The sequence below is a fragment of the Myotis brandtii genome, unplaced genomic scaffold (genome assembly GCF_000412655.1).
Source record: "Myotis brandtii unplaced genomic scaffold, ASM41265v1 scaffold111, whole genome shotgun sequence".
In the NCBI taxonomy this organism is placed as follows: Eukaryota; Metazoa; Chordata; class Mammalia; order Chiroptera; family Vespertilionidae; genus Myotis; species Myotis brandtii.
Genome location: NW_005353789.1, coordinates 2,459,426 through 2,472,817, shown reverse-complemented (window position 1 = coordinate 2,472,817; position 13,392 = coordinate 2,459,426). Strand labels below are relative to the sequence as shown.

Genomic DNA, 13,392 nt, shown 5'->3' with positions numbered 1-13,392 from the left:
TCAACCATATCTTATAAAAAAAAAAAGTAACAATGACCCAGAGGGCAGAACCAAGATTCTACAAGGTGGAGTTCAGAGCTATGGAGAATAACTCACAGGGAGTAGGACTGAGCCCTAAGAGAGAAATGGTAACATGTATCACACCACATTTTAGAATTCTATGGACCAATGACCACTTTGTGCCTCTCATCTCCCCCTTCACAAATGCAAGGATCTGTCGTGGTTATCCTTTGATCGTCTCCCCATTAAATGTTGTGTGAGGTTAGACGACTTGTTTACTTAGTTCACAGCCTTTCAGATCTAAAAGGACATATCCAGGGAATTATACCTTTGAAGCCTTATCCACACCTGAATGGATTTATATGACAAGTTCCTGGACCCTGATGTATAATGAGATATTTTTAAGGAGGCTCTATGGAGGGAATGAATTTATTTTGCATATGGCAGTAATACAAATAATTGGTGGCCAGAAAGTGGGCTGTGTCAGTTTTAGGATTTGCTTGCTAATTCTTTGGGGAAACTCTCCTCATTAACAAATGGAGTCTCTGTCCCCTCCCCTCAAATCTGGGTGGGCTTGTGTTTCAACAACAGAATAGGACAGAAGTGATGTTAGGCGACTCTAAGGCTGGGTCATAAAGGATAATACAGCTTCTCCTTTTTATGGTTTGAATACTTGCTCTTGGAGCTCTAAGCTACCACAAAAAGAGTCTGACTAATTTAAGGACAGCATGCTGGGGGGAATCTTAGCCATGGAGAGAACATGTATAGGCACCCTAGTCAGCTGTTCCAGTCTTTGAATAGTCCCAGCCTGGGTTCCAGATATATAGGTAAACAAGCCTTCAGGTGTTTCTAGTCCCAGCCATTGAGTTACCTGTCTTTGAGTCTTTTCACCTGATGCCCCAATTACTCTGGCACAGAGATAAGCCATCCTTGCCATGTGCTGTGCAAATTTCTGACACAGAGAATCTAGAAGAATAATTAAATAATTGTTCTAGGTGACTAAGTTGTAGGGTAATTTGCTACACAGCCATAGTAACTGGAATGGAACCATGTAAAAGCATCACAGCTAAAGTGTGAATGAAATGCATATTTGAGGTCTATGTTTAGCTTTGAGAGTAGTCAACAGTCAGTGTGTTTATATTTTAGAATATTATGCAAATGAGATAATAGATAATATTCTTAGTACAATGCCTAGCAATAAAATGCATGGATTTATTATTATGCCAAAAATTAAATATATTTACTTCTAAATGGTTATATTTAATGACCTATAAGTACTTAGATGCTGGCCAATGTTTTAAAGTTTTCCATCTACATCTTGAAGTTACAGATGAATAAAGATGTGGTTTGCTTTTCAAAGTCACACAAATCTGAACAAAGCTAGAATTCAAACTCAGATCTTTCTGATACCAGATCTCTTACTTTTCACCACTATATTCTCCTCCCTCTAGACATTTTAAATTTAGAGAAAATTATGAAAAACTGACCCCACAGAGGAGAAGCTTAAGAATAAAAAATTAACTCTGCACCTAGAAAACAGAGATTAAGAGTGATTTAACCATTGGGAATATAATGAGTTATATATAGAAGGATCACTTTCTGTATGTCCTAAGAAAAAAAGAAATATATATATCCTTAATTCATAAATAAATAAAATTTAAATATTTAGCAAGCTCTTAATCAAGCATTCCATTTGAGTAAGGGTTAACTCTTCATGTTATGCACTACAGTTTGATCAACCATCTTTACTTCATGCTTTAATAGAAAAAGAAAAGGTTGATATTGGATTTAATTGACATAATTGTGCACAAAGATAAATGTGATATCTAAGGTTCAGGACTAAATGATTAAGACCCTTTTAATTCTAATAGAGATAGTAAATAGTATCAGTAGCTCCCATCTACGTAGCATTGATTATTTTACAGGTATCAGCAAAGAACTCTCTAGATATCTTATTTAATCCCCCAAACAAACCTCTAGTGTAGGTATTACTTTACTGTGCCTTTTTCTACAGGTTAGAAAGCTAGTACTCAAAGAAATGAAGTCATTTTCCCCCAAGGCTGTCCAGCTAGGAAATAGTGGAATTGGGATTATATTTTGGTTCAATCTCTCATTTCTTCATCTTTCTAAAACACAATAAAATCACACGTTAATATTACATATTGATATGGCCAGTCACAGGCAAAATACCTGTAGTAGTCTAAGTCGGTTTTTATTTGTATATATGTAGGTCTTTCTTGAATTACAACTCTATATCTCCTTTGAGAATATCATTGCTATTATAACTGTACAATTTTAATATCCACCCAATACATAAATTACCTACATTTAGGTGGGTAATTTAAAAATATATACATGGTAAAACATACAGTGCTTACAAACCAAATGCAAATAAAAATCTTTTAAAAATCTTAGAAATTCATTTAAGCAGGTTATGTCAATCCTATTAAAAATGGTTTTTCTATGTACAATACATAGTCTTTAAAAATACTATTCCAGGAAACAAAACTTCTTTGGTTCAGCAAAAGGATTCTAAATGTGGAAATTCAATTTGTTAAGAATGCACCTTCCTGGGTTGGACCTCTCTTATCTGGTTTATTCCTTCAGGAAGCATGTAGCTGACTTTCTTTGAATGAAGAAAATATGGGTGGGGTGTGGGTAGAGGCTGCTTTTCCCTTGGGACATTTGCATATAAAAATATAATCAGACACTTGAATAATGCAATACCTTAGCCCGTTATTTCACTCTGCCAGATCAAAAAGATACAGAGAAAGTCTGCTTCCTATCCATTTTGGAAGGAGGGCGAGGAAGTGATCATGGTTGATACACAGACACTTTTACTAGTAAAGAACTTAGGTACTGGCTTCCAAGGCTATTGAAGCTACTCTCTTCACTATTTGGAAGACTGCATGGAGGAGGCGAGAGGAGGACAGAAGCTAGAATACGCTCCCGCTTTTACAGTCCCATCACTTCCTCGGCAGCTTGTCTGCCTTAACAATCTACAATTATAAACACATCATGACTCAGATGTCTTTGCAAAGAGTTAACGCAGCAATGATGACAGTGCATCAACATTGACTAATGGCATCTTCATTAAAAATTAACTCTGGTTAGTCTATACTCTTGGCTTATTAATAGCAACAATCACAGAACTGCCAAAAATATCTCAGAGTTTCAAAGACTCAGCAACCTAACCTATCAGACTTTATTCTTCTCCATATTTCATGGGAAGGAAAAGCCTTCACAATTTTGTTCCTGCATGATTTCTACTTTGATTATATAAAAAAAAAAAAAACAACTTAGTCTGTAAGGTAAAACCTTTCCAAAAGCCCATCACTTAACTGCACATTAAAACCACCTTTAACAAAGTTTTGGAAAGTGTCTGAGGTATCACAGCTGGTCACAGGAGAATGGAAAATATTTTTTTGCTTTTTTTTTTTAAGTTTCCCCAATGAAATATAATTACCTTGTTGGATTAATTAACTCACTTATTTTAGGGAGCGGTACCACTGACTAAATACTCAAACTTGCCTTTCCCTAGACTAATATCAGAAGTACCTTAATACATTTCTAGGTTGAACACAAGTAAAAGTCAAGAGCCTCTTTTGACTACCAAGATTCCTGCAAACCGCCATTTTAAGATGCCATAATGCTTACATGGAGTTGTTGAGAGCAGGGGAAATCTTGCAAAATTCACCCTTGTTCTTGATGCTATTTGGATGACTTAGTTGCTCAAAGGCAAGACACTTTTAAACCTTATTAGGACTCAAAGGAAATGAGTATGGATCAGGATGGAGCAATAGATTGCAGAGAACACTATGCCCCTTCAACAAAAATGGTTCTGACTGTGGAGAGAATAGGACAGTCTTCAACATTTGAGAAAAGCAAAGAACAGATACATGAATAATTCACAGCATCTAAATAAGACATTATAATTCAGAACCACCTCCATACCCACTAGCATCCACCCACAATCCCTAGCGTGGGCAAGGATTTCTTTTCCCTAATGGTCTTCCAAAAGATATCACAATACACCAAAGAGAAAAATAATCAGTATTGGATTATTAGTGCTCATAGTTCTCTTCTTAGTAGATAGGCAGTAATCATCTGTTTTTCGTTTTTCTTTGTTTTTCTTTCAGAAGTCTTTATCCCAGCCTGATAGCTCATCTGGAGGTATTCCCTTTTCAGGTGGATACTTGTCAAAGTAGCTGTGATCTGTGGGTCCACTGAGCTAATAGAGAAAGAATTAAAGCAAAGATGAGGATGATGTTGACTAAGTATGCTATTACATATGGGTAATGTTTTCATATCTGAACACAGATTTTAAACTGCAACTACTGGTAAGTTACATGTAAGATCCCAGCCTCATGGGATCTCTCCTTTGCACCAAATGGATCTTCTCACTGGATTAGACATTCAATGGAAGCTAACTGGCCTGATGAGTTATTTCCAAAAGAAAAAGTGACAGAAATGATGTCTATTTTTTTTACAAAATAAAAAATATCTTAAAATCAGAAACTTTAAAAAATCAAAATTGGCCAGAATCTTTCTACTTTTTAAAGTTTCTCATCAACTTTGAATTTTTATATGGTTAACTGACCATAAAATATTTCCAGAACGCCAAACAAAGGAACAATTCAAAATATTATTGATCCCGTTGAAAGAGTGAAATGGCTCTTTTGCAAATTAAGTGGTTTCCAATTCTTTGCTTTCTAACAAATGTAAGTACCTAGTTGAACTATCAGCGGATAGATCATTAAAAATACTATTTATAATAGAGCATAACGTGTTTTGGGGAGGGTGTAATGTATTTATTTAAGTGAACACAACTCTTAGCACTTGCATCTTTTTAAAAGGAATAAAATTGATGTGGAGCCTAAGTCCATTTTTTAAATAAATAAGATTTATCCATAGGCACATTAAATATTTTCTTTATCAAAATAGTTTAATAATTATTTTAATTTTTCTAATATATTTATATTGTTTGATACTGCATGCTATAAAAATGTAATTATAACTGAATCCGGAAGAAATATCTGTGTTTTTACAGAAATTTTGGTGGTCACAGGAATTTTAAAATTTATAAAACTATAATGGAAAGGCATTGAAAGAATGATTGATTAAAGGTTGCCAATGCCCGACTGCCGTGGCTCAGTGGTTGAGCATCAACCTATGAACCAGGAGGTCACAGTTCAATTCCCGGTCAGGGCACATGCCTGGGTTGCGAGCTCGATCCCCAGTGTGGAGCATGCAGGAGGCAGCTGATTGATGATTCTCTCTTATCATTGATGTTTCTATCTCTCTCTTCCTTTCCCTTCCTATCTGGAACCAATAAAAATGTATTTAAAAAATAAAATAAAAATAAAGGTTGCCAAGCATAAAACTATTTTACATTAGAATGAAATTTTGAAGGGAAAATAAAATGGAAATGTGGAAATATGAATTCAGAGAGAATAATATTTCTGTCTGTATTTTTTAATGGCTGGTATCAAATCTCAATGATATGGTAGATATATTTAAAGGGATACAGTAACAGTAGTGCTTTATTTTAAAATGTCAATGTTTTCAACAAACTAAAAAATTATATTCTCCATAACAATTTAAATATACAATAAAAAATTCAGATGTCAATCTAAAAATATACAAGGGGAGATGTAGATCTTCAAAATTCCTCAGAGAGAACACAGCATAAAGTTTGTAGGGTATTGATCCAGGTCATTTTTGAGTCATTGTTTCCCCTAAGTTAGCAAATGTCCTGCTTTTTCTAGAGCTAAGCTGTCCAATCAGTCACCTGTAGTGACTGAGCACTTGAAATGTAGCTAGTCCGAACTGATGTGTGTTGAAAGTATAAAATCCACTTGGGATTACAAAAATTTAGTATGAAAAAAATAACTGTAACATCTTATTGATATTTTATGTTGATTACATGTTGAAGTGATAATAATTTGAATATTAATTAAAATTAATTTCACTGATTTCTTTTTACCTCTTTTAATATGGTTATTTGAAGACTTCAAATTACTTATATGGTTCATACTCTATTTCTAGAGCCATCTGTCAGTCTAACACTGACAACTTGGGCTTTGATTTATATGCAATTGCTTCCTGAGAGCTAAGCTAATGCTCATCAAATAGGTAATACTATTTAGTCCCTACAATCACAACTGTTATGACATTTTAACTTAAATTTTAAAAAAAACTATTTAAAAAATCTAAAATATGTTACACACATGCACCTAAAACCTGTTTACAAAATCAAATACCTACAAAAAATTATGAGAGCAATATAGTGGATACCATACCTCTCTTCGTAAAGGTGATGGAAGGTTCCGTGCTTTCAGTCCCTCCCAATTAAAACCACTTAACCACCTGAGAAATGAGAAAAGTACAGAGAAATGTTACTTGCTTGAAAACTATTAGCATGACAGTTATCTATCAAGCCATTTTGTTGTCTGCTCCCTGCCAGCAATGTGGTCGGAGGGAAATACTGGACCGTGCTGGTTGTCTGGTCTCACATTAAATCGGGGTGGGGAACGTCCGATGCCTGGGCCATGTTGTCCTGCAAAATCATCTGGTCTGGCCTTGCCAAGGCAAGCGCAGGCAGAACTCGAAATTCAATAAATCTAGGAGCTTTTTCATAGCAACATAAATTTATATGAAGTGAATTATATTAAGTGAATGATGTTATAAATATCCAAACGGCCTGTGGCAGAAAAAAGGTTCCCCACCCCTGCATTAAATCCATGCCCACTAACCCCAAGGAGCACTTGATGCTGCCCCATAATCAGTCTAGATTTCCCTGTTGTCCTACTCATTGTCGCACTGCCATAGATTCATAATTGACACTTTGTTTTCTCTCTTCAAACTTCCAGGATCTCCTCCCACCCTCACTCCCAAATGATGAGAAAACTGAAGCAAAAAGAGAACGTCCACAGTTTTCCACCAGCGTACCTGCCTACCTACTCACTACTGTATGTTCCCTTCTCTCCAGTACCATGGATTAGCTGCCTTTGCTCCTAGCTAAGGCCAACTCCTCTTCTGTGTACTTGATCTTGTAGACTCTTTATTCAAAGTCATGCTCCTGCAATGCTCCTCCCTCCTGAGTCTGCAACATCTTCTCTGCTGGGTCATTCTCATCAGAATGGAAACATTTTATTTCTTCCAACTACAAAACACTCTCTTTTGACCTGCGCTCCCTTCCAACTCTCACTCCATTTCTTTCCTTACACTTGGTGGAAAGCTCCTTGTAAGAATTATCTAATCACTCTACCCATTTTCTCCTGATCACACTACGATCAGATTTCACCACCTCCACTCCATTGAATAGTGACAGTTCTCAGTTTTCATCTTATTTAACTTGTTAGACGCCTTTGCCACAGTGTATACTCACACTCACACTCCCTGAAACCCCCCTGCACTTGGCTTCTGGACATGCTACTGTCCTGACTTTCTTGGGTGCTTTCCATCATTTCCACTGCTATTTCCACAGGAAGTTGGTGTGATCCCAGGCTCAGTCCTTGGACTTCTTCTTTTTTCAATACTCTCACTTCAGTCTTGTGGTTTTTGATAGCATTTAAATACTGGCTACTCCCAGATTTCTATTTCTAACCAAGACATCTCCATTGCTTTACAGACTATTAGCTACAACAGCTATTCATCATCTCCCAACTCATGTCTTCCAGGCATCTAGCATGTATCAGACCCACACCGGAGCTCCCAATTTCCCCCAACCAACTTGCCTTAACTCTTCCAATTGCTTAAACCAAAGATCTTGGAGTTGTCCTTTCTCTAAAACCCTACCTCAGTCTATAGGCAAATCTTGTCAGTGTTACCTGTAAAATATGCCTGTATTCAGAACATGACAAATTCTCAACACATTCCCACTACCTGCACAGGCCAACCCACTATTATTCCTTGCTTGTATTATTACAATAATCTGATGGGTCCTCCTGCTTTTGTCTCTGGGAAACAACCCAGTAACAAGAGTGATCATTTAAAACATAAGTCAGGTCTCATTATGCTTTTGTACAAAACTCTCCAATACTTCTCAATTCACTCAGTGTGAAAGGCAAAGTCTTTACAATGCCTTTGCTATAAGCCATAAGGCCTTACAAAACCACCCTTTCCACTACCACCTGTCTTTCACCTTACCACTGTCCTGTGTTTCTCTTCTCTCTTCCTTGCTCATTTATCTCCTCACCATTGTTCCAATAAGCTGATGCTCCTACTTTAACCTTTGCACTTAAGACCCTCTGGCTAGATTGCCTTTTCCCCCAAATTTCCACATTGTTTGTTCCCTCAACACCTTCAGGTCTGTTCTCAAAGGTCATCTTCTTAGCAAGACCTTTTTTAGCCATAAGTCTAATATTGCAAGCCTTTTCCTATCCCAACCTCCACATACTTTCTATTCCCCCTTCTCTGCTTTATTCCTCCTCCATAGAACTTACTGCTATCTAATGATCCACTATATATTATCCTATTAAATAAAAGCCTAATATACTAAGTGTCTGGTTGTCCAGTTTTCCTTTTAACCAATCAAAGCCTAATATGCTAATGATATGCTAAGGCCACTCAACTGCTCGCTATGATGTGCACTGACCACCAGAGGGAAGACAGTCAACTGGTTGACCAATCTCTATGATGTGCACTGACCAGCAGGGGGCAGATGCTCCAACAGGTAGGTAAGCTTACTGCTGGGGTCTGGCTGATCGGGACTGAGCGAGATGGGCCAGACATGCCCTGGAGCCCTCCTTCGGTCCCTCCCCGGCTGGCCAACTTCCCTCGTCCCTCCCCGACCTCGATCATGCAGTAGTCAGACATCCCTCTCACAATCCAGGACTGCTGGCTCCCAACCGCTCATCTGCCTGCCTACCTGATTGCCCCTAAACGCTTCTGCCTGCCAGCCTGATCACCCCCTAACCACTCCCCTGCCAGCCTGATCGACGCCTAACTGTTCCCCTGCCGGCCCGATCGCCCCCAACTTCTCTCCCATGCCAGCCCGATAACCCCAAACTGCCTTCCCCTGCCAGCCTGGTTGCCCCCAACTGTCCTCCCCTGCTGGCCATCTTGTGATGGCCATCTTTGACCACATGGGGGCGGCCATCTTATGTGTTGGAGTGATGGTCAATCTGCATACTGGTCATGGCTAATTAGCATATCAGGGCTAATTAGCATATCCGGTCATGACTGTGAGGGTGCCATGACCAATTTGCATATTACCCTTTTATTAGTATAGATAATACTAAGAAAATTGAAGAGAATAAAGTGATAGATAATGACTGGGATGGGGATGGGTTAGAAGAGGCTCTTTTTAGCGAGGGTGGTATTTGAAGAAAGGATATTTGAAATAAGGCCAGAATGAAAAGAAGAGGGAAGTCATAGGAAGATCTGGGGCAAGAGCCTTCCAGGTGGATGGAATGAGCTTCAGTGTAGTGAATTCAGGGGAAACTTAGGATAAAATGATGTGTGAAAAATGGCTAGAGGCCAAATCATGTAAGGCTTTGTAGGACACAGTAAGGAACTAGAGTTTTATGCATGACGGGAAGCCAATAGAAAGTTCTAAGTAAATTATATAATCTAGATGTATTTTCAAAAAATAATTCTGGCTGCTATGTGGAGAGTGGCCACAGGGGAGAGCATGGGACTGGAGTTGTGGGAGTGGGAGACCTTAGGAGGCTGTCACATTCCTCTGTCTGTTGGCCACACCAGAAATTATACTCTTTCACCTTTCTCAATCTCTCTCATCCCTGGAGTGGGTTTGGTTTAATCCTTGACTGGATTTCCCATTCCAAGTCTAAACTTAAGAAAAAGTACAAAAAAACACCAGAGAGGACAGGTTCTAGAACATTCCATTTCAGGTGCCATTCTTACCCCAAAGTGCCATTTTGGCATAAGCTACTGAGACACTAGTCAAAGAGTGGGAGTCAGACAAGCTGTACGGCTTCCCTTGTTCTTGCTACCAAACCACAGAAGTCCTTTCCTTGTTCCACCCATCAGCTCCTTTGCACAGACTGTTGGTCCATTTTAGGGATTTCCAGGCTCCAAGTTCTGTGGATTCTTTTCCTTTGACACCAAACACTGCCATAATTCCTTTTAACATATTTTACAATGCTCTCTTCCCAGAAGCTACTCCATAAATATTAACAAAAATCATTACTGTTACTCTACTGAATCAAAGAGCCTATGCATTTCTTGCTAAGTACTTGTTACAATTTGACTTATGGCAATATTTACTTGACATGAGTGGCTATTCACTTAACACTTGGCCTTTTGACACTAACCAAATTTTAAGTAGTGCAAGTGCCAGCATGTACTCATGTATGAAAAATATTCACCAAAGAAATATTAGCAGCAACAGCACATAAATTGCTTCTTCATTTTTAGAAGACTTGTTGAAGCTATTCTTGAGAGTAATTTTAAAGACTAGAAATAATAAAGGTAATGAGAAGACACTCAAAACAAATTATTCCTCTACCAACAGGAAAGATTTAATTGTACCCTACAAGTATATTATCTCTTTTCTCAAAGTGTTGGGAGACAAAATTGGTGCCTAGTTTTATAAGTTATTTCATAAACAGGGAAGGTAGGAACTCTATTTTTAAGAAAGATGATTAAAGACAACGGGCAAACATATAACAATATGCCATGTTTTACTGTATTGTTTTTAAATACAAAGTTAAAATTAATAGTTCTCTTAGAAAACAATAAAAGTTTTACTTTAGATAAGAATGGGAAAATCTGATGGCAAATTTTAGAAAGGTTTTTTTTACAATACTAGAGGCCCAGTGCATGAAATTCGTGCATGGGTGGGGGGGGATCCCTCAGCCCAGCCTGCACCCTCTCCAATCCAAGACCACTCGGGAGATGTCCAACTGCTGGTTGGCAGTCCTAAACCAGCAGTCGGACGTCACTCTCGCAATCCGGGACTGCTGGCTCCTAACTGCTCACTTGCCTGCCTTCCTGGTGCCCCTAACTGCCCTCCCTTGCCTGTCTGATAGCCCCTAACTGCCTCTGCCTGCCTGCCTGATCACCCCTAACCACCTCTGCTGCTGGCCTGGTTGCCCCTAACTGCCCTCCCTTGCCGGCCTGGTCACCCCTAAGCGCCTCTGCCTCGGCCCCCGCCACTGTGGCTTTATCCAGAAGGCTATCTGGATGGATGTCCTGAAGATGTCCAGTCTAATTAGCATATTACCCTTTTATTAGTATAGAAGATTGAGAATAAACTGGGTAGAGAAGCTTTGGAGACTTGTGCAAGATTTTAGAATAGTACTCCTATTTGAAGGAAGAGAGAGATCTATTTTTCAGGCCTCCCTCTCCCAACGTTTTATCTTATACAAAAAAACCACTCTGAAAGTAGCATAAAATAAGGTGGGGGTTTTTGTTGTTGTTTTTGTTTGTCTGTTTGTTTGTTTTTGTCCCTTTGGGCTTACCATAAGGCAATGTGTAAATCTGACACCTTTTACTAGTGAACTCTACCCTACACATTGTACTCTGACTCTACAGATATGTGGGAAAAAACCATCCTGCCTGTTAAAAAGAGTGAGCAAATTAATCCCTACAAGGAAAAAAATTCAAAACTCTTCATTACCATGCTAAGGTGAGAAAATGTTCTGGCATCAATTTGCATGTACGTCCAATCACAATTTGACAGCTACATTTAAATGAGCCTCAGGTAAATAAGAAAAAAAATAAAACTGGAGCCTATTAACAATTCTATCACTCTATTCCCCAATTATCCCAAAGAGAAACACAAAGATGCTTTTCTAATAGAATTATGAGGGAAAATATATTGAAAGGGTAATTTTAATTGGCAGAACACTTGTTTGTTCCATATGAATGGTGTGTTCATGTGTCATGTTATAATGAGATAGGAAGTTGTGATAATAGCTTGTAGGAAGAAAGATACATTGGAATCTAAGACAAGTAATAAACTTTACACTGAAGGTAATCCAAAGGATTACAAAGAACAATAAAATACTCTAAACGTTTTAATGTCTATAAAATCCACAGATGTCCCTCCCTACCTCCCTCCCTCCCTCCCTCCATCTCTCCCTAATTCACCCTAAAGGCAGAGCCCTCTATGAATTTACAATGTTGAATACATGGCATCATTTCAAGAAAGTTCATGAATAGATGGAGCAGGGCTGGCAGCTGCATCACCAATGTTAAGAAAAATGAATAGTGTTTTTATCCAGCAGCATTTCTCCCTTTATTTTCACACAGCGTTGATGTGCCCTTAATTCTTCAGTAAAAATATCCAGAGAGGAATGTGATATTGAGAGGTGTTTTCGTTTCTGAACGTGAACACATCAGTGTGCTCAAAGGTTTTCAATAATGAAATTCTCAAATTTATTTTTTGTACTAGCAAATAGGTGATGTATTATATCTGTAAATCATAAGCAAAATTAAAACATCTTGAGGATTAGAGAATTTAGCGAGGCATGGATTTGAAAAAAAAAATCTTAAAGGCTTGAACTTCCACATATGTAACCAATTAAGAAAGGCTGTCTCACGGAGTTCTCTACGATTCTAAAGGACAGATTTAGAAATTCACAGAACTGAAAAGGTCCGTGTGAGATTACTACATAAGGACAAAACATTGTTTTGGGGAAATCAATGTACTTTACCCAAACAGTGAAAAACAACATGAGGCTTCAGAATGTGGAAAGATGGTCAAAGGAAAATGAGATTTAAAATAAATGTATAATATTAATAAAAACTGAAATGCAGTACTGCTTAATGGTTAGTTTAGCTGACCCATTCTCTTGAATATTGACAATAACTATATTCTATTTTAATTACAAATCAAATGTGAAAATTAGAACAATTCATTTACAGAATCCAAGCTGATATTTTAAAAATAAAAATAAAGATTGCAGTGGATAAAAAACTAAGTTGTTATAACTTGAAGATGTGATTTTATAACTTGTGTTAAGCTTCATCCATCCATGATATGAATTTCCAGCATTAGAAAAGTCATTTTGAGACTGATTATTGTGACTGCATCTGGTAAAACACAAATTAAATATAAAGTGCCAAAAAGGAAAAACTGAGAGTCTGTAAAGGAACCCTTTGTAGTTTACTGAGAGAAGCTTCAAGATTAGCATAGTTTCCTATAAATTTCTATATTTTTCCGGGCAAAGAAGTAACTATGTACCTGTGTTTCTTAATGTCATTGATTCCATTCTTCAGATTTCCCAGCCTTTCTGTTGGATTTTGCCTAAAATAATAATTGTTAAAAGACAGTTTATAATCATTATGATTGAGTAAATTTTAAAATTTGACATTTCTTTATTCTTTCATTAATTTATTCAACAATATTCATAGACTAGGTATCTGGGTAGAGGGGGATAAGAAACACATGTTCTAGGGGAGTTACTGTCAAATTAGAGT

General features: G+C 37.6%; 1 protein-coding gene across 3 annotated transcripts in view; it reads right to left on the bottom strand.

Moving 5' to 3' along the window:
- Window positions 1-1,821: 1,821 nt before the first annotated feature.
- Window positions 1,822-13,392, bottom strand: part of PRKG2 (protein kinase, cGMP-dependent, type II) — a 124,482-nt gene continuing 112,911 nt past the window's right edge. For all 3 annotated transcript variants that reach the window (XM_005857417.2, XM_005857418.2, XM_005857416.2), the window contains 3 exons: window positions 13,157-13,219; window positions 6,303-6,369; window positions 1,822-4,231 (listed from right to left, as the gene is read on the bottom strand). In XM_005857417.2, coding sequence (XP_005857479.1) covers window positions 4,136-4,231; window positions 6,303-6,369; window positions 13,157-13,219 — 226 coding nt within the window. In that variant the 3' untranslated portion in view covers window positions 1,822-4,135. The remainder of the gene's footprint in view (window positions 4,232-6,302; window positions 6,370-13,156; window positions 13,220-13,392) is intronic.